Raw genomic sequence first — 24,259 nt, forward strand, 5'->3', positions numbered from 1 at the left:
GTGATTGAGTAAGTAGGAGAGTTAGCAAGTTCCAGTCTGTAATGAGCCAGCCACTGGCAGACAGAGACGCAGCCTGCATTCTCTGCAGGGACTATGTTTAAATCACATCTTTGAAGAGATTACGGGACTGTGCTAGGGACCAAGGAGATTTAATTAAAGTAAACCACTTTTTAAAAAAAACTCTTGTGGTAAACCAAGCAGACAGACTGCAGGCAAGTCAGGAGCCTGTTCACAGTGGAACATCGCTCTCTCTCTCTCTCTCTCTTTTCTGCCTGTTGCTCTCCCTTCCCCAAAGTCTTTAGATGTTTAATCATTCCCAATTCACTCAACTGTTGACTGACTTTTTTGCAGGTTTTTTTGAAGGAAGCTTTGGAACAGAAACTGGAGAAGGTTCGAGGAGAGGAGTTGCGGAGAGCAGCCATGGTGGTACGGGCTCATATCATGGGCTATCAGGCAAGGTCAGTGTTCACTGCCAGTGACACATCAATCAGCACAGTCCACACACACTCACACAGACACCCCCACACACACACTGACACCCCCCCCCCCACACACACACACACACACACTTACTCACACAGACACTTACTCACACAGACACCCCCACACACACACACTGACACACACAGACACCCCCCCACACACACTGACACACACAGACACCCTCCCCACACACACACACTTACTCACACAGACACCCCCACACACACTTACACAGACACCCCCCACACACACACTTACTCACACAGACACCCCCCCCACACACACTTACTCACACAGACACCCCCACACACACTTACTCACACAGACACCCCCCCACTGACACTTACTCACACAGACACTCCCACAGACACTTACTCACACAGACACTCACACACACACTGACTCTCACTGGGATACAGCCCCACACACACTGACTCTCACTGGGGTACACTCCCACACACACTGACTCTCACTGGGGTACAGCCCCACACACACTGACTCACACAGACACCCCCGCCCCACACACACTTATTCACACAGACACCCCCCCACACACAGCCTGTCACTGGGGGACACCCACACACACACTGACTCTCACTGGGATACAGCCCCACACACACTGACCCTCACTGGAGTACAGTCCCACACACACTGACTCTCACTGGGGTACAGTCCCACACACACTGACTCTCACTGGGGTACACTCACACACACACTGACCCTCACTGGGCTACACTCCCACACACACTGACTCTCACTGGGGTACACTCCCACACACACTGACTCTCGCTGGGGTACACTCCCACACACACTGACCCTCACTGGGGTACAGTCCCACACACACTGACCCTCACTGGGCTACACTCCCACACACACTGACTCTCACTGGGGTACACACCCACACACACTGACTCTCACTGGGGTACACTCCCACACACACTGACCCTCACTGGGGTACAGTCCCACACACACTGACCCTCACTGGGCTACACTCCCACACACACTGACTCTCACTGGGGTACACTCCCACACACACTGACTCTCGCTGGGGTACAGCCCCACACACACTGACTCTCGCTGGGGTACACTCCCACACACACTGACTCTCACTGGGGTACACTCACCCACAGACTGACCCTCACTGGGCTACAGTCCCACACACACTGACTCTCACTGGGGTATACTCCCACACACACTGACCCTCACTGGGGTACACTCCCACACACACTGACCCTCACTGGGCTACAGTCCCACACACACTGACTCTCACTGGGGTACACTCCCACACACACTGACCCTCACTGGGCTACACTCCCACACACACTGACTCTCACTGGGGTACACTCCCACACACACTGACTCTCACTGGGGTACACTCCCACACACAGTGACTCTCACTGGGGTACACTCCCACACACACTGACCCTCACTGGTCTGTAGTTGGAGCAATATCCAGAAGGCCATGCTCCTGCTCTTGTGAAATGAATTCAAATCTGACTGTGGCTGCTTTTTGAACTAATAAATGTGGAATGAAATGGTCATCACAGAGCTCATGTTTGATGTACTGATAGTGTCCCTCTCTTTGGCCCAGAGTCCTATGGTTTAGTTTTACCTGCCACAGAAGTGTGTCATAGCATTTGTGAACAGGCCTGTGAAAGTCATCTCTGTGATAGTGACGATAAAACTTCCACTGACCTCTATAAACCTGTCCAGTTCACCGATATCCGTAACTGGTCTGGCTTACATGTGACTCCAGCCCCACAATAATGTGAGTGATTCTGAGCTACCCTTGGGGCAATTAGGGATGGGCAACAAATGCTGGCCCAGTGCGCTACCACCCACGTGCTGTGAAAAGGTGTAGATCAATGTGCAAGTGTCTCATTGCACTGTCTCCTGTCAGTGTCTTGTCTCTCTCCTGTCTGGGCTGTAGGAGACACTACCGCAAGGTGCTGGCGAGCTTACTGATCATTCAGAAGAATTACCGAGCTCACTTCTGGAGAAAAGTCTTCTTACGTTTGCGCTCGGCAGCAATTGTTTTCCAGAAACATCGCAGAGGGCAGCTCGCACGCCGTGTGTTCCTGCAGCTGAAAGCAAAAAAGCAGCTGTTAGAGGAGCAACAGCAAGAGCAGGAAGAACAGAGAAGGAGAGATGAGGAGAACAGACTGGACTGGCAAGAGGAGAACCAAGGGCAGCTGGCCGACGAGGAGAACCCGCAGCAAGTGGATGGAGTAAGGTATGGAGTTTCCTGCTGTTCAAACACACTACAATGTCATACAGCCCATTGAGAACAGGAAGAATAACACAAGGTACTTCACAGGAACATTATCAACAAAATTTGATGCTGAACAAACAAGGATACCCAATGCTTGGTCACAGAGGTTGGGTCTAAGGTGTGTTTTAAAGGGGTAAGAGAGGTCAAGGTGGGGGGGTTAAGGGAGGGAATTCCTGAGCTCTGGGCTGGGGTAGCTGAAGGGATGGCCTCCAAATGGTGGAGCAGCTGGAATTGGGGAATATTTAAGATACTGTCATCGGTGGAGTATAGAAATAGGACCAAAACAATGTCGGAGCAGATGGTCCTTCAGCCTATCACTGCTCAGCCATTCAACGTTAGTAAATCTTTCCTGAGGTAAGGGGCCCAAAACCATTTGCCGTATTCCAGCTGTGGACTGACCTAGCGCGAGGACAGTTTTAGCAAAACCGTGAAGCTTCTGTACTCCATTTCCTTTGAATTAAAAGCCAGCATTCCATGTGCCTTGTCTGTTACCCACTATTGTCAGCTAGGCTTTTCTGATTGATGCATGAGGAATCAGTATCACGCTGTGCTCTAGCTTTCTGCAGTCTTTCATTATTTAAATAATATTCACCTCCTCTAATCTTTCTGCCAATGTGCATTATCTTACATTTCTCCACATTATACATCATTTGTCAAGTTTCTGCCCATTTACTTAACCATAGTCATGGCCCCAGCAATGATTCCCCTGGCCCTCCATTACTTACAGGTTGCCATCCTAAAAATGCCCTCCTTATTTCAAATCTGTCTGATATTAGTTAGTCAATTCTCTATCCATACTAACACATGACCTTTGACACCACGGACTCTTAAGAAAACTAATGTATGATATCTTATCAAGCACCTTCTGAAAATCACTAGCAAGTACATTGACTGTTTCCCCTTTATCGTACCCTGCTTGTGATCTTAAAAAAATTCTAACAAATGTGTCAGGCAATAGTTTCCCTTCATGAAGCCATGCTGCTTCTGCTTGATTATAGAACATAGAACATAGAACAGTACAGCACAGAACAGGCCCTTCAGCCCACAATGTTGTGCTGACCACTGATCCTCATGTATGTACCCTCAAATTTCCGTGACTATATGCATGTCCAGCAGTCTCTTAAATGTCCCCAATGACCTCGCTTCCACAACTGCTGCTGGCAACGCATTCCATGCTCTCACAACTCTGTGTAAAGAACCCACCTCTGACATCCCCTCTATACTTTCCTCCAGCCAGCTTAAAACTATGACCCCTCGTGTTAGTCATTTCTGCCCTGGGAAATAGTCTCTGGCTATTGACTCTATCTATGCCTCTCATTATCTTGTATACCTCAATTAGGTCCCCTCTTTTCCTACTTTTCTCCAATGAAAAAGGTCCTAGCTCAGTCAATCTCTCCTGATAAGATAAGCCCTCCAGTCCAGGCAGCATCCTGGTAAATCTCCTCTGAACCCTCTCCAAAGCATCCACATCTTTCCTATAATAGGGCGACCAGAACTGGACACAGTATTCCAACTGCGGTCTAACCAAAGTTTTATAGAGCTGCAACAAGATCTCACGAGTCTTAAACTCAATCCCCCTGTTAATGAAAGCCAAAACACCATATGCTTTCTTAACAACGCTATCCAGTTGGGTGGCCATTTTAAGGGATCTATCTAAGATCCCTCTGTTCCTCCACACTGCCAAGAATCCTATCCTTAATCCTGTACTCAGCTTTCAAATTCAACCTTCCAAAATACATCACCTCGCATTTATCCAGGTTGAACTCCATCTGCCACTTCTCAGTCCATCTCTGCATCTTGTCAATGTCACGCTGCAGCCTACAACAGCCCTCTATACTGTCAACGACACCTCCAACCTTTGTGTCATCTACAAACTTGCTGACCCATCCTTTAATCCTCTCATCCAAGTCATTAATAAAAATTACAAACAGTAGAGGCCCAAGGACAGAGCCCTGTGGAACACCACTCACCACTGACTTCCAGGCAGAATATTTTCCTTGTACTACCACTCGCTGTCTTCTGTTGGCCAGCCAATTCTGTATCCAGACAGCTAAGTTCCCCTGTATCCCATTCCTCCTGACCTTCTGAATGAGCCTACCATGGGGAACCTTATCAAATGCCTTGCTGAAGTCCATATACACCACATCCACAGCTCGACCCTCATCAACTTTTCTAGTCACATCCTCAAAGAACTCGATAAGGTTTGTGAGGCATGACCTGCCCCTCACAAAGCCATGCTGACTGCATTTAATCAAGCCATGCTCTTCCAGATGGTCATAAATCCTATCCCTCAGAATTCTTTCTAACACCTTGCAAACGACAGACGTGAGACTGACTGGTCAGTAATTGCCGGGGATTTCCCTATTTCCTTTCTTGAAGAGAGGAATTACATTTGCCTCTCTCCAGTCCTCAGGTACAACTCCAGTGGAGAGCGAAGATGCAAAGATCTTCGCAAGTGGTGAAGCAATCACATTTCTCGCTTCCCAAAGCAGCCGAGGACAAATCTGGTCCGGGCCTGGCGACTTGTCAATCTTAATGTTTGACAAAATTTTCAGCACATCAGCTTCCTCTATCTCTATCCATTCCAGCATGCACACCTGCTCTTCAAAGGTTTCATTCACTACAAAGTTTGTTTCTTTCATAAAGACAGAGCAAAAATCTCATTTAGGGCTTCCCCTACCTCCTCAGACTCCACACACAAATTCCCGATGCTATCCCTGATCGGCCCTACTCTTTCTTTGACCATTCTCTTATTCCTCACATAAGTGTAAAATGCCTTTGTGTTCTCCCTAATCTGTTCTGCCAAGCCTTTCTCGTGCCCCCTCCTGGCTCTCCTCAGACCATTTTTGAGCTCCTTCCTCGCCTGCCTGTAATCGTGGAGAGCTGAGCTTGACCCTAGCTTCCTCCACCTTATGTAAGCTACTTCCTTCCTTTTGATAAGAAGCTCCACCGTTCTCGTCATCCAAGGTTCCTTTATCTTACCACTTCTCGCCTGTCTCAGAGGGACATATTTATTCATCACTTGCAACAACTGTTCCTTAAACAGTCTCCACATGTCTGTAGTGCCTTTACCATGGAACAATTGCTCCCAATCCATGCTTCCTAACTCATGTCTAATCGCATCATAGTTTCCTCTTCCCCAATTAAATATCCTCCCATTTTGCCGAATCCTCTCCTTCTCCATAGCTATGTAGAATGTGAGGCAGTTGTGGTCACTATCACCAAAATGCTCTCCCACCACAAGATCTGATACCTGCCCCGGCTCGTTTCCGAGCACCAAGTCTAGAATGGCCTCTCCCCTCGTCGGCCTGTCAACGTACTGAGTTAGGAAACCCTCCTGAACACACCTTACAAAAACAGCTCCATTCAAATCTTCTGCTCGAAGGAGGTTCCAATCAATATTGGGAAAGTTAAAGTCACCCATTACAACAACCCTACTGCGTTCACACTTTTCCAAAATCTGCCGACCTATGCTTTCTTCCATCTCCCTGCTGCTATTGGGGGGCCCGTAGTAAACCCCTAACGAGGTGACTGCTTCCTTGCTGTTCCTAATTTCCACCCATACTGACTCGGTAGGCAGACCGTCCTCGACAATGGAAGCTTCTGTAGCTGTGATACCCTCTCTGATTAGTAGTGCTACACCCCCTTCTCTTCCCCCCCCCCTCCCTATTCTTTTAAATGATCTAAACCCTGGAACATCCAGCAACCATTCCTGCCCCTGAGAAACCCATGTCTCTGTTATGGCCACAACATCATAGCACCAGGTACTAATCCATGCTCTAAGTTTATCACTTTTATTCCTGATACTCCTTGTATTAAAGCAAACACACTTTAACCGATCCCTTGCCAGGAAAGTCCTTCCCACTAGCTGGTCTACCTCTTGCTATTGCCTCATTTTCATCAACTCCCTGATTATGTCATGTACTTTGGAGATTGTGGTGCAGGTGATCACAGAGATAGGGAGGGTGAGGTATACGAGTTTGAGAATTTCAGAACCAAGCTATTGTATTACCAAGGGTCAATGTAGATCAACTAGTGACAGAGAAATAAGAGTTAATGTGAATTAAGATGAGGGCAGTAGAGATTTGGATGATCTTGAGTTTACAGGTGAATTAAAAAGCAGCCAGGAGTGAGTTGCAAAGTGACTGATAGGAATGAAGATGAGATAGAGGCGTCAGCAATGGATGAAGATGAGATAGGGGCAGCATCTGGTGATGTTTCAGTGGTTACCACAGACCGTCTCAGTGAAGGGACAGATATGGGGTTGGAATCTTGTTCTTTTTTACAATTAATTTTTCCTTTTCTTTCCATGCAGATGTCATGAAAGGCAGGAAGTACCATTATCACCCAACCAGGTAACGGGCTGTCTGCTTCTCATTCCTCTAGATGCACCATCTCAGTGTGGTCTTTTGCCTGTTTGATGGTGATTAGAGATTGATTAAGAAGTGCACAGACCATACTCTTCCCTGGCCCCTTCTCTTCCTGATCTCCTCTCCTTTCCCTGGCCTTCCCCTTCCCCCTTGCCCATAAACATGTCTTTTGCCCCGTTAGCTAGAATGTTTTCAAGAAAGAATTTGATATAGTTCTTATGGCTAAAGGGATCGAAGAGTATAGGGAGAAAGTGAGAACAGGGGCTAACGTTAGATTAACAACCATAATCATACAATGATAGAGCAGACCTGAAGGGCCGAATGGCCTCCTACTTCTCCTATTTTCTATGTTTTGGTGTAACTATGGGCAGGTAATGCTGACCAAGCCAGCAGCACTCAAATCTCGTGATTTTTTTTTAAACCTCCTCCCTCTGAGATGCTGAGTCTCAGGGTGGGGGCTGCACTGGCAGCTGCCACTGCCTACTCTCTGATGCTGATCTTCAGTTGAGCTGCTCACCTTGGACTGTTCCAAAAGGGGCAGGGGATTTGCCCCAGTCTGATCAACTAACCGGGCAACACTTGATGCAATGGACCTTCCTGAGGAGTGGTGATGTGGGATTCTCAGTGGATCTCCACCCCGCCATCACCTTCACCCTGCCATTACCTGGTCCAGGTCTGTGCACTGTGCTCAATATTGCAGTTGGAAGGTTTTGCAAACTGGATTATTAATGTTGTGTTTTGTGTCCTTTCTTCAGCTGAATGAAGGGATTGTGTTGGTGGAGGAGGAGAATGATGTCGAGGCGCTGTCGGATTTGGCACAGGCAGAAAGGAAACAGATTCAGGAGATAGTGCGTCTCGAGCATGAAATCCAACGGTTACAGAATGGGAGGGGATTGAGCTGTGGGAGTCCCATCTGTGCTCTATCCCTGAGGGAGATGGAGAGTCAACGTAAGGAGGAGATAAGACGCTTAGAGAAGGAAGCCTCCAGGGTGGCACAGGAATTCTTGGAGCTGCTGAACTTCGGAGGGTTGGACGAGAGTGGCCGGAGTCTATCCAGTAGGGACAATCTCCACAGCAATAGCTCCTCTGGGCAGCATCCTAAGCAAGACCTGGACAAGGAATTTCAAACTGCTGAGGAGATGTCAACAGTGACCTGTACAGATCAGCCTGATGGGTCAGTGAGTGAAGTGCAGGACAATGTGTACATGAACCTACCTTTATCCAGTGAAACACCAGAGGAGAGAGATACTTCCCAGGATGGGGGAAGCAGGAAACAGGGTCTGGAGTGGGAGAGTGAGGAAATTGCAAACACTGGGTCTGGCTCTCTCTACACAACTGACATTGAAGAACCAATTTACAATCTTCCCCCTGACGTTGAGTCAGATTATGATCACGATGAGTTTGATGATCCAGTCACAAGTCAGTCACAAGACAGTTTGAAAATATCCAGCTTTAATCCCAGGAGCGTGGAGATGTATCATTGCAGTACTGACTCGGTGAGATACTGACTTATATAAAAAAAACATTGCAGCTCTGCAGGCTTCAGTCTTCATTCGGGAACAGAGAGGTTGCTACACATGCAGCAGGACAGAGCAGTGTTTGTAGGGAATGGGAGTCATAACGCAGTGACTTGGTTTAGAATGAACTGCATTTCATGGTGCTGATACCCCCTCACAGAGCCTGTACCCTCTCACAGAACCTATACCCTCTCACAGACTCGTACCCTCTCACAGAACCTATACCCCTCTCACAGAACCTATACCCTCTCACAGACTCGTACCCTCTCACAGAACCTATACCCCTCTCACAGAACCTATACCCCTCTCACAGAACCTATACCTCTCACAGAACGTACACCCTCTCACAGAGCGTATACCCCTCTCAGACCCAATCTCTGTTACAAAGGATCTGGGCTTGCAGCGAATGTGAGGTGACATAACAAGATGGAATAAAGAGAAGCCCCTCAAGACTGTTCCAGCATTCAGTTAGATTACAGTTAAAAAATCTCTCCAGTGTGGAAACAGGCCCTTTGGCCCAACAAGTCCACATCGACGCTCCGAGGAGTAACCCATCCAGACCAATTCCCCCTACCCTATTACTCTACATTTACCCCTGACTAATGCACCTAACCTTACACATCTCTGAACACTATGTGTAATTTATCATGGCCACTTCACATAACCTTCAGCCCTCAATGTAAAAAAGGGGCGGCACAGTGGCACTGCGGTTAGCACTGCTGCCTCACAGCGCCTGAGACCCAGGTTCAATTCCCGACTCAGGCGACTGACTGTGTGGAGTTTGCACGTTCTCCCCGTGTCTGCGTGGGTTTCCTCCGGGTGCTCCGGTTTCCTCCCACAGTCACAAAGATGTGCGGGTCAGGTGAATTGGCCATGCTAAATTGCCCGTAGTGTTAGGTAAGGGGTAAATGTAGGGGTATGGGTGGGTTGCGCTTCGGCGGATCGGTGTGGACTTGTTGGGCCGAAGGGCCTGTTTCCACACTGTAAGTAATCTAAAAAAAACCCTGCATATCTTTAGACTGTGGGAGGAAACCAGAGCATCCAGGGGAAACACAGGGAGAATGTGCAAACTCCACACAGACAGTCGCCTGAGGGTGGTCCCTGGTGCTGTGAGGTAACAGTGAGGGAGGTCCCTGGTGCTGTGAGGTAACAGTGAGGGAGGTCCCTGGTGCTGTGAGGTAACAGTGAGGGTGGTCCCAGGTGCTGTGAGGTAACAGTGGGGGAGGTCCCTGGTGCTGTGAGGTAACAGTGAGGGTGGTCCCTGGTGCTGTGAGGTAACAGTGAGGGAGGTCCCTGGTGCTGTGAGGTAACAGTGAGGGAGGTCCCTGGTGCTGTGAGGTAACAGTGAGGGTGGTCCCAGGTGCTGTGAGGTGACAGTGAGGGTGGTCCCAGGTGCTGTGAGGTAACAGTGTTGACCGCTGAGCCACCGTGCCCCCTATTGATTGGTGTTGGTTGATCTGAATCTTGACTGGAACCCTTACATTATTTGAGGATCAGTTCTACAAATGCAGTCCTATTTGTGTGGGGAAGTATTTTCTGACTTAACACCTGACCCTGACCTGAACGTTCAAGTTTTGTCCTTGTTCCCGATCCCCCTGTCCTCCAGAGGGGATGGTTTCTTCCTGTCCATTAACAGAGTAAGAGCAGCACAGGGCAGATTCCAAAAAGAATGAGATAACAATCTTCCGGGGCTAAAGGAACACTGGTCTTCATATCCAGATGTCCAGAATACAAAGGGATCGGATATGTTCAGCTGTTCAAAGCCCTGGTTAAACCACACTCCAACCAGGCCACTAGAGGGCAGTGCAGGGCCACACCCGACCGGGCCACTGAGACCTCCCTTATGAATATTCTGATCCCATCATTTATTAGAACATGTCCACCTCCTTTTCTTTCTAGTCTTTTTTTCTTCAATATCTCACTTCCCCCCATGCCCTTTGCTCCCTTTGACCTCGATGGCTTTCTATGACAGAAAATGCCACAAATTTGCTATTCTCTGAGTGAAGACATTTCTCCTCATCTGATTCCTAAATAGCCAACCCCATGGCGTTAAGCGATGATATCCTAGTTCTCTACTCCTCAGTCATCATTAATGTCCTTCCTGCATTTACTCTGTTTTGTTATGTTAGTATTTTATAGGTCTCCCCCCCCCAATCATTCTTTTAAACTCCAGTGAATATAGTCGTAACTGATGCAGTTTCTCTTCATACGCCAGCTTTACCGTCTGGTTAAATTAAATTTGCAAACGATTTTCCTACTCGTTCCTCAATTTGACCCAAATATCTGGATACTCACTCTGTCTCAGGCTTATTCTGGTGAAGTCTCCCTCACTCAGTCTGTGTGGTTCACTCTGATCGGATGAGGATAGGGAGGTGGTGAGGATTGAGAGAGAATTCTATAACTTAGGTCCATGCAGCTAATGACAAAGTGATTAATATCAGGAAGTGTTAGAGAACCAGAATCAGGAGGTTATAGAGCAAAAGGGGATTACAGAGACAGGGAAGGGTGAGGTCACAGAGGAATTTGTAAACAAAGATGAAAGATTTTAACTCATGTTGTTGCTTTACCAGGTTTGGATGACATTTGGTACTTTGCTAATGTTTGGTATGCTTTCCTTTATTGGTCAGAGTATTGAGTACAGGAGTTGGGAGGTCATGTTGCGGCTGTACAGGACATTGATTTGGCCACTGTTGGAATATTGCGGGCAATTCTGGTCTCTTTCTTATCGGAAAGGTGTTAAACTTGAAAGGGTTCAGAAAAGATTTACACGGATGTTGCCAGGATTGGAGGGTTTTCCCTGGAGCGTCGGAGGCTGAGGGGTGACTTCATAGAGGTTTATAAAATCACGAGGGGCATGGATAGGGTAAATAGACAAAGTCTTTTCCCGGGGTGGAGGAGTCCAGAATTAGAGGGCATAGGTTTAGGGTGAGAGGGGAAACATATAAAAGAGACCTAAGGGACAACTTTTTCATGCAGGGGTGGTACGTGTATTGAATAAGCTGCCAGAGGAAGTGGTGGAGGCTGGTACAATTACAACATTTAAAAGGCATTTGGAAGGGTGTATGAATAGGAAGGGTTTGGTGGGATATGGGACAAGTGATGGCAAATGTAACTAGATTAATTTAGGGTATTTGGTCAGCATGGACGAGTTGGACTGAAGGGTCTGTTTCCGTCCTGTACGGCTATATAAAATGTTTTTTTGAAGAGTAAATTATATTTAACGAATTGTTAGAGTTCTTCAAAGGCGTAACAAGCAAAATGGGTAATGGGGATCCTGGAGATATACAGAATAACCTTAATTGTCTGAACATCAATTATCTGAATTTAAGATTATCCAAATAAGATCTCAAGCTCCCGTTAAAAACGCCATCCATTATCAGAACAATCCGTTACCCAAACTCTCAGTTATCTGAATAAAGTACTCCCCTACGTCTCGTCTGGATAATCGAGGTTGTTTTGTAGTGTACCTGCATTTCCAGAAGGTATTTGATAAGGAGCTGCACAAAAGGTTAATACAAATGGTACAGTCACATGGGGTTAGGAATATATTAGCTTGGGTAGATGATTGGCTAACCAATAGAAAGCAAAGATTCAGGATATCTGGATCTTTTTCTGTTTGGTAAAATGTAACTCGTGGGGTGCCACAGGATTTTGTCCTTGTGCCCCAATGATTTACAATCAATATTTATAACTTGGATGCAGGGATAGGAGGTTCAACAGCCAAATTTGCATATCACACCAAACTAGGTTGCAATGACAAAGAACAACGAAGAACAAAGAAAATATATAGCCCAGGAACAGGCCCTTCGGCCCTCCAAGCCTGAGCCGATCCAAATGTACTGTCTAAACCTGTCGCCCAATTCCTAAGCATCTGTATCCCTCTGCTCCCCACCTACTCATGCATCTGTCCAGACACATCTTAAATTAATCTACCGTGCCTGCCTCTACCATCTCTGCTGGCAACACATTCCAGACACCCACCACCCTCTGTGTGAAGTACTTGCCGCATGTATCCCCCTTAAACTTTCCGCCTTTCACCTTTCACCTTGAAAGTGTGACCTCTCGTTATTGAATCCTTCACCCTGGGAAAAAGCTTGTCTCTACCCACCCTGTCTATACCCTTCATGATTTTGTAAACCTCAATCAGATCCCTCCTCAATCTACTTGTTTCTAATGAAAATAAACCTAATCTATTCAGCCTCTCTTCATAGCTAGCACCTTCCATACCAGGCAACCTCCTCGTAAACCTTCTCTGCACCCTCTCCAAAGCGTCCACATCCTTTTGGTAATGTGGCGCCCAGAACTGTACACAGTATTCTAAATACGGTCGAACCAATGTCTTGTACAATGTTAACATGACCTGCCAGCTCTTATACTCAATACCCCGTCCAGTGAAGGCAAGCATACTATATGCCTTCTTGACCACTCTATCCACCTGTGCAGCCACCTTCAGGGTACAATGGACCTGGACCCCCAGATCTCTCTGCCCACCAACTTTTCCCAAGGCTCTTCCATTCATTGTATAATTTGCTCTAAAATTAGACTTCCCAAAATGCATCACCTCACATATTTGTCTGGATTGAACTTCATCTGCCACTTTTCCACCCAACTCCCCAGTCTCTCTATATCCTCCTGTATTCTCTGACAGTCCCTTATGCTTTCTGCTACTCCACCAATCTTCATGTCATCTGCAAACTTGCTGATCATACCAACAGTGCCCTCTTCCAGATTATTTATGTATATCACAGACAACAGTGGCCCCAACACTGATCCCTGGGGAACACCACTGGGCACCTTTCTCCATTTCGAGAAACTCCCTTCAACTACTACTCTGTCTCCTGCAGCTCAACCAGTTCTTTATCCACCTGCTAGAACACCCTGCACACCATATGACTTCACTTTCTCCATTAGTCTACAATGGGGAACCTTATCAAACACCTTACTAAAGTCCACGTATATGACACCAACAGCCCTTCCTTCATCTATCAACTTGATCACTTCCTCGAAGAACTCTATTAAGTTGGTAAGGCATGATCTCCCCCTCACAAAACCATGTTGCCTATCACTGATAAGCTCATTCCTTTCCAAATATATATATAGATCCTTTCTCTCAGTAACCTCTCCAGCAACTTTCCCATCACCGACGTCAGGCTCACTGGTCTGTAGTTACCCGGAATATCCCTACTACCCTCCTTGTACAGGGGGACAACATGAGCAACCCTCCAGTCCTCCGGCACCTCACCTGTATTTAAGGATACCACAAAGATATCTGTCAGGCCACACCTATTTTCTTTCTCGCCTACCTCAGTCCTGGGGATTTGTCCACCTTAATAACCTCTAGCCTACCCAACGCATCTTCCCTACTTATGCCGATGTGATCCAGACTAATCAAACTTCTATCTCTAATCTCAAGATTCATCATGTTCCTCTCCTCAGTGAACACTGATGCAAAGTAATCATTCAGAACCTCACCCATTCTCTCAGGTTCGACACATAACCTTCCTTCGTTATGCTTTAGTGAACCAATCCTTTCTTTAGTTATCCGCTTACTTCTTACATAAGAAGAAAATGCTTAGGGATTCTCCTTAATTCTGCTCGCTGAAGCTCTTTCATGACCCCTTTTAGCTCGCTTGATTCCTCGTTTAAGACTCGTCCTACTCTTCCGATATTCCTCCAGGACCCGTTCTGTTCTTAGCTGCCCGGACCTTATGTACGCTTCCCTTTTTTCCTCTTGGCTAGTCGTACAATTTCTCCTGTCATCCATGGTTCACGAATCTTGCCGCTCCTATCCTTTGCCTTCAATGGGACATGCTTATCCTATACTATCTTTAACCTAGCTTTGAAAGCCACCCACATCTCAAATATGGACTTCCCTTCAAATAGCTGTATCCAATTCACATTTCCCAGCTCCTGCCTAATTTTGATACAATTGGCCTTGGTCCAGTTTAATACTCTTCCCTTAGGATCACTCTCTTCTTTATCTACAAGTTTTCTAAAACTTACAGAATTGTGGTCACTGTTCCCAAAGAAATCCCCCACTGCAACTTCTACCACCTGTCCTGGCTCGTTCCCCAGTACCAGGTCTAATATGGCCCCTTCCCTCTTCAGACTATTGACATACTGCTCTAGAAAACTTTCCTGGGCGCTTCTTACAAATTCTACCCCATCCAGACTCTGACGTTAATGTATCCCAGTCAATGTTGGGAAAATTAAAATCTCCCATCACCACCACCCTATTGCCTCTACATCTATTCATAATCTGTTTACCTATTTGTTCTTCCCCACACTCACTGTTGGGAGGGCTGTAATACAGCCCCAACAATGTCACTGCATCTTATTATTTCTCAGATCCACCCATAATGCCTCACTGCTCAGGCCCTCCATAGTGTCCTCCTTCAGCACAGGCGTGATATCATCCCTGACCAGCAATGCAACTCCTCCTCCAGTTTTACTTCCCTCCCTGTCCTGTCTGAAGTGTCTATATCATAGAACATAAAATATTACAGCGCAGTACAGGCCCTTCGGCCCTCCATGTTGCACCGCCATGGCATACTAATCTGAAGCCCATCCCACCTACACTATTCCATGTACGTCCATTTGCCTGTCCAATGATGACTTAAATGCACTTAAACTTGGCGACTTCAGGCAAAGCATTCCATACCCTTACTACTCTCTGAGTAAAGAAACTCCCTCTGACATGTGTCTTATACCTATCTCCCCTCACTTTAAAGTTGTGTCCCCTCATATTTGCCATCCCCATACTTGGAACATTTAATTGCCAATCATCATGCCCTTCCTTCAACCAAGTCTCTGTGATCGCAATAATGTCATACTCCCAGGCACCAATCCAAGCCCTAAGTTCATCTGCCTTACCCACTATACTCCTTACATTAAAGTAGATGCATTTCAGGCCCCCAGTTCTTTTGCGCTCATCTGCTCTCTGCCTACTCTTCTCTTTATTAATGCTATCTTCGTAATTCTTACAGTCTCCAGTCTCCACCTCGCTACCTACTTGTCTTCTCTTCTGGCTCCCAGCCCCCTGCTACATTACTTTAAAATCTCCCCAACAGCAGTAGAGTAAAAAATGAGGTCTGCAGATGCTGGAGATCACAGCTGCAAATGTGTTGCTGGTCAAAGCACAGCAGGTTAGGCAGCATCTCAGGAATAGAGAATTCGACGTTTCGAGCATAAGCCCTTCATCAGGAATAAGAGAGAGAGCCAAGCAGGCTGAGATAAAAGGTAGGGAGGAGGGACTAGGGGGCGGGGCGATGGAGGTGGGATAGGTGGAAGGAGGTCAAGGTGAGGGTGATAGGCCAGAGTGGGGTGGGGGCGGAGAGGTCAGGAAGAGGATTGCAGGTTAGGAGGGCGGTGCTGAGTTGAGGGAACCGACTGAGACAAGGTGGGGGGAGGGGAAATGAGGAGTCCGTGTGGGATCAGTCGGTTCCTTAGGCAGGTGCTGAGGAAGGAGATGTGGCTGTGGTAACGAGTCTGTTGGAGAACGTGGCTGAAGAGCTTCTGTGCAGAGGAGATGACCTGGGGGGTGCAGTGAGAGAGGGACTCACTGAAACCTGGGGGGTGCAGTGAGAGAGGGACTCACTCAACAGCAGTAGCAAAAACTCCCCCAAGGACATTGGTTCTGGTTTGGTTCAGATGTAGACCACGCATTTTGTAATAGTCCTACCTTCCCCAATGTCCAACAAATACGAATTTTACTAAGATTAGGTGAATGGGCCAAAATGTGGTCGATGGTGTTTAATGTAGTTAAGTGTGAGGTTCTCCACTTTGGTCAGACGAAGAGAAAGGTAACTTATTATTGAAATGGAGAGAAGCTTCAGTGCAGAGGGATCTGGGTGTCCCTGTGCATGAATCACAGAAAACTAGTATGCAGGTAACAGCAGGTAACAAGAATGGCAAATAGAAACTTGGCATTTATTGCTAAAGGAATAGAGTATGGAAGGAAGTAAAGAAGTGATTTAGAACATAGAACATAGAACTTTACAGTGCAGGACAGGCCCTTTGGCCCTTGATGTTGTGTCAACCTGTGAAATTAATCTGATGCCCATCTAACCTAAACCATTCCATTATTATCTATATGTGTGTCCAATGCCCATTTAAATGCCCTTAATGTCGGCGAGTCTACTACTGTTGCAGGCAGACCATTCCATGCCTCTACTACTCTCTGAGTGAAGAAACTACCCCGAGTATCTGTCCTAAATCTATCACCCCTCAATTTAAAGCTGTGACCCCTCGTGTTAGCCTTCACCATCCAAGGAAAAAGGCTCTCACTGTCCACCGTATCTAACCCTCTGATTATCTTATATGTCTCTATTAAGTCACCTCTCAACCTTCTTCTCTCCAACAAAAACAGCCTCAGTTCCCTCAGCCTTTCCCCTTAAGACCTTTCCTCCATACCAGGCAACATCCTAGTAAATCTCTGAATCCTTTCCAAAGCTTCCACATCCTTCCTATAATGCAGTGACCAGAACTGTACACAATACTCCAGGTGCAGCCTTACCAGTGTTTTGTAAAGCTGCCGCATGACCTCATGGCTCCGAAACTCAATCCCTCTACCAATAAATGCCATCACACCATATGCCTCCTTAACAACCCTATCAACCTGGGTGGCAACTATCAGGGATTTACACACCAGGACACCAAGATCTCTCTGTTCATCTACACTGCCAAGAATCTTACCATTAGCCCAGTACTCTGCATTCCTGTTATTTGTTCTGAAGTGAACTATCTTACACTTTTCCACATTACACTCCATTTGCCACTTCTCAGCCCAGCTCTGCATCTTATCAATGTCCCTCTAAAACCCACAACATCCTTTGGCACTATCCACAACTCTGCCTAAGTTAGTGTCATCTGCAAATTTACTAACCCATCCTTCTATGCCCACATCCAGTTTGTTTATAAAAATGACAAACAGCAGTGGCCCCAAAACAGATCCTTGTGGTACCCCACTCGTAACTGAGCTCCAGGATGAACATTTCCCATCAATCACCATCCTCTGTCTTTTTTCAGCTAGCCAATTTCTGATCCAAAACGATAAATCACTTTCAATCCCGAAACTCATATTTTGTGCAATAGCCAACCATGGGGAACCTTATCAAACACCTTACTGGAATCATATACACCACATCAACCACTTTACCCTCACCCACCTGTTTGGTCACCTTCTCAAAGAACTCAACGACATTTGTGAGGCAAGACCTACCCTTCACAAAACTGTGTTGAAAATCCCTAATCAAATTATTCCTTTCCAGATGTTTATAAATCCTATCTCTTATAACCTTTTCCAATACCTTCCCCACAACTGAAGTAAGGCTGACTGGTCTATAATTACCAGGGTTGTCCTGACTCCCTTTCTTAAACAAGGGAACAACATTTGCCATCCTCTAGTCTTCTGGCACTGCTCCTGTTGACAATGATGACCTAAAGATCAAAAACAAAGGCTCGGCAATCTCCTCCCAAGCTTCCCAGAGAATCTAAGGATAAATTCCATCATGCCCCGGGATCTTGTCTATTTTCAGATCTTCCAAAACTGCTAAAACCTCTTCTTTGTCGACGTCAATCCCATACAATCTTGGAGGTTGTATCTCCATATTCCCACAAACATTGTCTTTTCCAATGTGAATACTGACAAAAAGTATTCATTCAGAGCTTCCCCAACGTCCTCAGGTTCCATGCACAACTTCCCACGACTATCTTTGATTGGCCCTAATCTTACTCTAGGCAACAGTGAGGACTGCAGATGCTGGAAACCAGAGCGTAGATTAGAGTGGTGCTGGAAAAACACAGCAGGTCAGGCAGCATCTGAGGAGCAGGAGAATCGACGTTTCAGGCAAAAGCATTCCTGATGACCTGCTGTGCTTTTCCAGCACCACTCTAATCTAATCTTACTCTAGGTGTTCTTTTATTCCTGATATACCTATAGAAGGCCTTAGGGTTTTCCTTGATCTATCCACCAACAACTTCTCATGTCCCCTCCTGCCTCTACTTAGCCCTCTCTTTAGATCTCTTCTGGCTAATGTATAACTCTCAAGTTCCCTAACTGAGCTTTCGCACCTCATCCTAACATAATCCTTCATCTTCCTCTTAACAAGAGCTTCAACTTCTTTATTAAACCACGGCTGCCTCTCTCGACAATTACCTCCCTGCCTGAACGGTATATACTTATCAAGGACCTGCAGTATCTGTTCATTGAATGAGCTCCACATTTGAAATGTGTCCATCCCCTGCAGTTTTCTTTCCCAACCTATGCATCCTAAATCTTGCCTGATCGCATCATAACAGCCTTTCCCCCCGTTGTACCTCTTTCCCTGCGGTGTAGACCTATTCCTGCCCAATGCTATTGTAAACGTAACCAAATTATAGTCACTATCGCCAAAGTGCTCACCTACTTCCAGCCATGTCTCCGAAATGGCCACAACATCAAAATCCCAGGTACCAACCCATGCTGCAAGTTCACCCGCCTTATTCTGGATGCTCCTGGCGTTGAAGTAGACACAGTTCAAACTAACACCCTGATTGCTGGTGTCCTCTTGCGACCTTATAGGCCTAACCCTGACCTCACTATCCTCAACCTCCTTTACACTGGAACTACAATTCAGGTTCCCATCCCCCTGCTGCATTAGTTTAACGTGCCCCTCCCCCCACCCCCGAACAGCATGACCGAACAGCATGAGCAATTTCCGCCCAGGATATTGGTGCCCCTCTGGTTCAGGTGTAGACCATCCTGTTTGTAGAGGTCCCAGCTAATTCAGAAAGAGCTTCAATTATCCAGGAATCCAAAACCCTCCCTCCGGCATCATCCCTGCAGCCATGTGTTCAGCTCAGTGCTCTCCCTATTCCTTGCCTTGCTAGGATGTGGCACAGGCAACAAACCAGAGATAACAACTCTGTTCTCACTTGGAAAAATCCTCACCCTTCTTTGTCGTTGGTGCCTATGTGGACCATGACTTGGGGCTGCTCCCCTTTCCCCTCAAGGATCCCGAAAACACGATCCAAGACATCATGAACCTTGGTGCCTGAAGGCAATGCACCAACCGTGAGTCTCTCTCGTTCCCACAGAACCTCCTATCTGTCCCCCTAACTATGAAGTCCCCAGTGACTAATGCTCTGCTCCTCTTCCCCTTCCCCTCTGAGCAGCAGGGACAGATTCTGTGCCAGAGCCCTGTACCACACTGCTTACCCCTGGTAAGTCATCCCCCACATACTTGTTGTGGAGGTGAACTACCACAGGGGATCCCTGCACTGCCTGCCAGTTCCCTTTCCTATCCCTGACAGTAACCCATCTACCTTCTTCATATGACTGTGGAGTAACTACCTCCCTGTAACTCCTTTCAATAACCCCATCTGCCTCCCAAAGATCCAAAGTCCATCCATCTTCAGCTCCAGTTCCATAGCATGGTTCTTGAGGAGCTGGGGTTGGGTGTATTTCCCACAGATGAAGTCAGCAGGGACACTAGTGTTGACCCTTGCCTCCCACACACTGCAGGGAGAACATTCAACTGCCCTAACCTCCATCCCCACTGTTCTAAATTCCCAAATAGACAGCTGAAAATTGTACATGGCATTCGTGAGACCACGGCTACCGAACTGTACACCGTTTTAATCCCCTTACTTGAGGACAGTTGCAGTTGTAATGGAGGCTGTTCAGACAAGGTTCCCAAGATTGGTTAGGAGAAAGTGAGGACTGCAGATGCTGGAGTACCAGAGTACCTTCTTCCCGACCTCTCCGGCCTATCACCCCCTCTCCGGCCTACCACCCTCCCCCTCACCTCCTTCCACCTATCGTATTCCCAGCGCCCCCTCCCCCAAACTCCCTCCCCCCCCACCTTTTATCTCAGCCCGCCTGGCACACCAGCCTCCTTCCTGAAGAAGGGCTTATTCCCGAAACGTCAATTCTCCTGCTCCTCGGATGCTGCCTGACCTACTGTGTTTTTCCAGCACCACATTTCCCGAGATTGGTTCCAGAGGAGAGGTTTGTCATAACATGCAGATTGAGCAGTTTAGACCTCTCCAGAGTTTAAAGAATGAGAAGGAATCCAGTTGAGGTAAGATGCTAAAGGGGGTTCAGAAAGTAGACATAGAAAGGACATTTCCCTTTGTGGGTCAATAGAATCATAGACATAATCGCTATAGAAACAGGCCCTTTGGTCCACTGTGTCTATGCTAACCAACAAACACCAAAACAACACTAATCCCATTTGGCAACATTTGGCCAATCGTATCCTGGCATTTTTAGAGCTCGTCCAGATGCTGCATAAATGTTGCCCCCACCACCCTCTCCGACAGCACCTTCTATATTTCTACCATCCTCTGGGTGAAAAGGTTTTTCCTCAGATCTCCTCTAAACCACTTGCTGCTCACCTTAAACTTATGACCTCTGGTCTTAGACATGTCTGCTGTGGGGAAAAGATTCTCATAATTTACCCCATCTGTGCCTCTCAGAATTATGTCTCCCTCAACTGGATCCCCCATCAGCCTCCTCTGTTCCAGGGAAAACAAACCCAGCCTATCCAGTCTCTCCTCATCACCGAGACTTTCCATCCCAGGTGACATCCCAGTGAATTTCCTCTGGACCCTCTCCAGTGCAGTCACATTCTTTCCATAGAGTGGGAGCCAGTACTGCACACAGTATCCCACCTGTGGCTTAACCAATGTTTTATAAAGTTGTAACAAAACATCCTTGCTCCTATATTTTGTGCCCCAGCTATTGAAGACCAGTGTGTCATATGCCGTCCTCAGCACCCTGTCTGCCTGTCCTGATACCTTCAGGGATCTGTAGACTTGTACACCAAGATCACTTTGTTCCTCAGCACTCCCTCAGGACTTGGTGTTTTTGTGTAAAATCCTTTCCTTATTAGATCTTGCACAATGTATCACCTCACACTTATTGGGATTAAATTCCATCTGCCATTGCTCAGCCCAATTTAACAGCTAGTCAATATCAGACTGTATCCTGAGACCACCTTCGCATTATTAATGACACCTAGAACCTAGAACGGTTTAGAACAAAAGGCCATAGTGTCATAGAGTCATAGAGATGTACAGCAGGGAAACAGACCCTTCGGTCCAACTTGTCCATACCGACACCAGATATCCCAACCCAATCTAGTCCCACCTGCCAGCACCCAGCCCATATCCCTCCAAACCCTTCCTATTCATATACCCACCTAGATGCCTTTTAAATATTGCAATTGTACCAACCTCCACCACTTCCTCTGGCAGCTCATTCCATACACATACCACCCTCTGCGTGAAAATGCTGCCCCATAGGTCTCTTTTATATCTTTTCCTCTCTCATCCAAAACCTATGCCCTCTAGTTCTGGACTCCCCCAATCCAGTGAAAAGATTTTGTCTATTTATCCTATCCATGCCCCTCATGATTTTATAAACCTCTACAAGGTCACCCCTCAGCCTCCGACGCTCCAGGGAAAACAGCCCTAACTTATTCAACCTCTCCTTATAGCTCAAATCCTCCAACCCTTGCAACATCCTTGTAAATCTTTTCTGAACCCTTTCACGTTTCACAACATCTTTCTGCTAGGAAGGAGACCAGGATTGCACGCAATATTCCAACAGTGGCCTAACCAATGTCCTGTACAGCCGCAAATGACCTCCCAACATGACCATTTATTGGTCAGTACTCTGACCAATAAACAAAGGCATATCAAACGCCTTCTTCACTATCTTATCTATCTGTGACTCCACTTTCAAGGAGCTATGAACCAGTATTCCAAGGTCTCTTTGTTCAGCCACACTCCCTAGGACCTTACCATTAAGTGTATAAATTCTGCTAAGATTTACTTTCCCAAAATGCAGCACCTCACATTTATCTGAATTAAACTCCATCTGCCACTTCTCAGCCCATTGGCCCATCTGATCAAGATCCTGTTGTAATCTGAGGTAACCCTCTTCACTGTCCAATTTTGGTGTCATGTGCAAACTTACTAACTGTACCTCTTATGCTCGCATCCAAATTATTTATATAAATGACGAAAAGTAGTGGACCCAGCACCGATCCTTGTGGCACTCCACTGGTCACAGACCTCCAGTCTGAAAAACAACCCTCCACCACCACCCACTGTGTTCTACCTTTGAGCCAGTTCTGTATCCAAATGGCTAGTTCTTCCTGTATTCCATGAGGTCTAAACTTGCTAACCACTCTCCCATGGGGAACATTGTCAAATACCTTACTGAAGTCCACATAGATCACATCTACTGCTCTGCCCTCATCAATCCTCTTTGTTACTTCTTCAAAAAAACTCAATCAAGTTTATGAGACATGATTTCCCACACACAAAGCCATGTTGACTATCCCTAATCAGTCCTTGCCTTTCCAAATACATGTACATCCTGTCCCTCCGGATTCCCTCCAACAACTTGCCCACCACCGAGGTCAGGCTCATTGGTCTATAGTTCCCTGGCTTGTTCTTACCGCCCTTCTTAAACAGTGGCACCATGTTAGCCAACCTCCAGTCTTCCAGCACCTCACCTGTGACTATCGATGATACAAATATCTCAGTAAGAGGCCCAGTAATCACTTGGAGGAGAAAGTGAGGTCTGCAGATGTTGGAGATCAGAGCTGAAAATGTGTTGCTGGAAAAGCGCAACAGGTCAGGCAGGAATGGCTTATGCCCGAAAGGTCAAATCTTCTGCTCCTTGGATGCTGCCTGACCTGCTGCGCTTTTCCAGCAACACATTTTCAGCACCAGTAATCACTTCACTAGTTTCCCACAGAATTATAGAATACACCTGATCAGGTTATGGGGATTTATCCACTTTAATGTGTTTCAAGACATCCCGCACTTCCTCCTCTGTAATATGGACAATTTTCAAGATGTCACCATCTATTTCCCTACATTCTTTAACTTCCATGTCCTTTTCCACAGTAAATACTCGTTTAGTATCTCCTCCATTTCCTGTGGCTCCACACAAAGGCCTCCTTGCTGATCTTTGAGCGGCCCTATTCTCTCCCTATGATAAGGGAGGCAGAACAGTAACTGTGAGAGAATAGGGGCCCTTAAAGATCAATGTGGCTGTCTATGTGTGGGAACACAGGAGGTGTGTGAGATATTAAACAAATGTTTTGCAACTGTATTTACTGTGGAGAAGGACAAGGAAGCTCGAGAATTTGGGAAATAAATAGTGATGTATTGGAAAGAGTTCACATGACAGAGAGGATGTCTTAAACGTTTTAAAGGTAGATAAACGGTAGGCTGATGGAGAAAGTGAAGCCACATGGGGTCCCGGGTGTACTAGCTAGATGGATAGAGACCTAGCTGGGCAGCAGGAGTAGTACTGGAAGGGACTTTCTCAAAATGGAGACTTGTGACCAGGGATCCGTGCTGGGACCACTGTTGTTTGTGATAAACATAAATGATCTGGAGGAAGGTATGGGTGGTCTGATTAGCAAATCTGTGGATGACACTAAGATTGGTGGAGTAGCAGACAGTGAAAGGGTCGGTCAGAGAATACAGCAGAATATAGATAGATTGGAGAGTTGGGCAGAGAAATGGCAGATGGAGTTCAATCTGGGCAAATGCGAGAAGGTGAGTTTTGGAAGATCCAATTCAAGAGCGAACTATACGGTAAATGGAAAAGT

At 46.6% G+C, this 24,259-nt stretch overlaps 1 protein-coding gene across 1 annotated transcript in view; it reads left to right on the forward strand.

Moving 5' to 3' along the window:
• LOC132817680 (unconventional myosin-X-like) overlaps nucleotides 1-24,259 on the forward strand; it is a 241,470-nt gene that overhangs the window by 137,608 nt on the left and 79,603 nt on the right. The window contains exons 22-25 of the mRNA XM_060828179.1: nucleotides 352-458; nucleotides 2,414-2,716; nucleotides 7,071-7,110; nucleotides 7,881-8,621. Coding sequence (XP_060684162.1) covers nucleotides 352-458; nucleotides 2,414-2,716; nucleotides 7,071-7,110; nucleotides 7,881-8,621 — 1,191 coding nt within the window. The remainder of the gene's footprint in view (nucleotides 1-351; nucleotides 459-2,413; nucleotides 2,717-7,070; nucleotides 7,111-7,880; nucleotides 8,622-24,259) is intronic.

The sequence above is a fragment of the Hemiscyllium ocellatum genome, chromosome 7, assembly GCF_020745735.1.
Source record: "Hemiscyllium ocellatum isolate sHemOce1 chromosome 7, sHemOce1.pat.X.cur, whole genome shotgun sequence".
NCBI lineage: Eukaryota > Metazoa > Chordata > Chondrichthyes > Orectolobiformes > Hemiscylliidae > Hemiscyllium > Hemiscyllium ocellatum.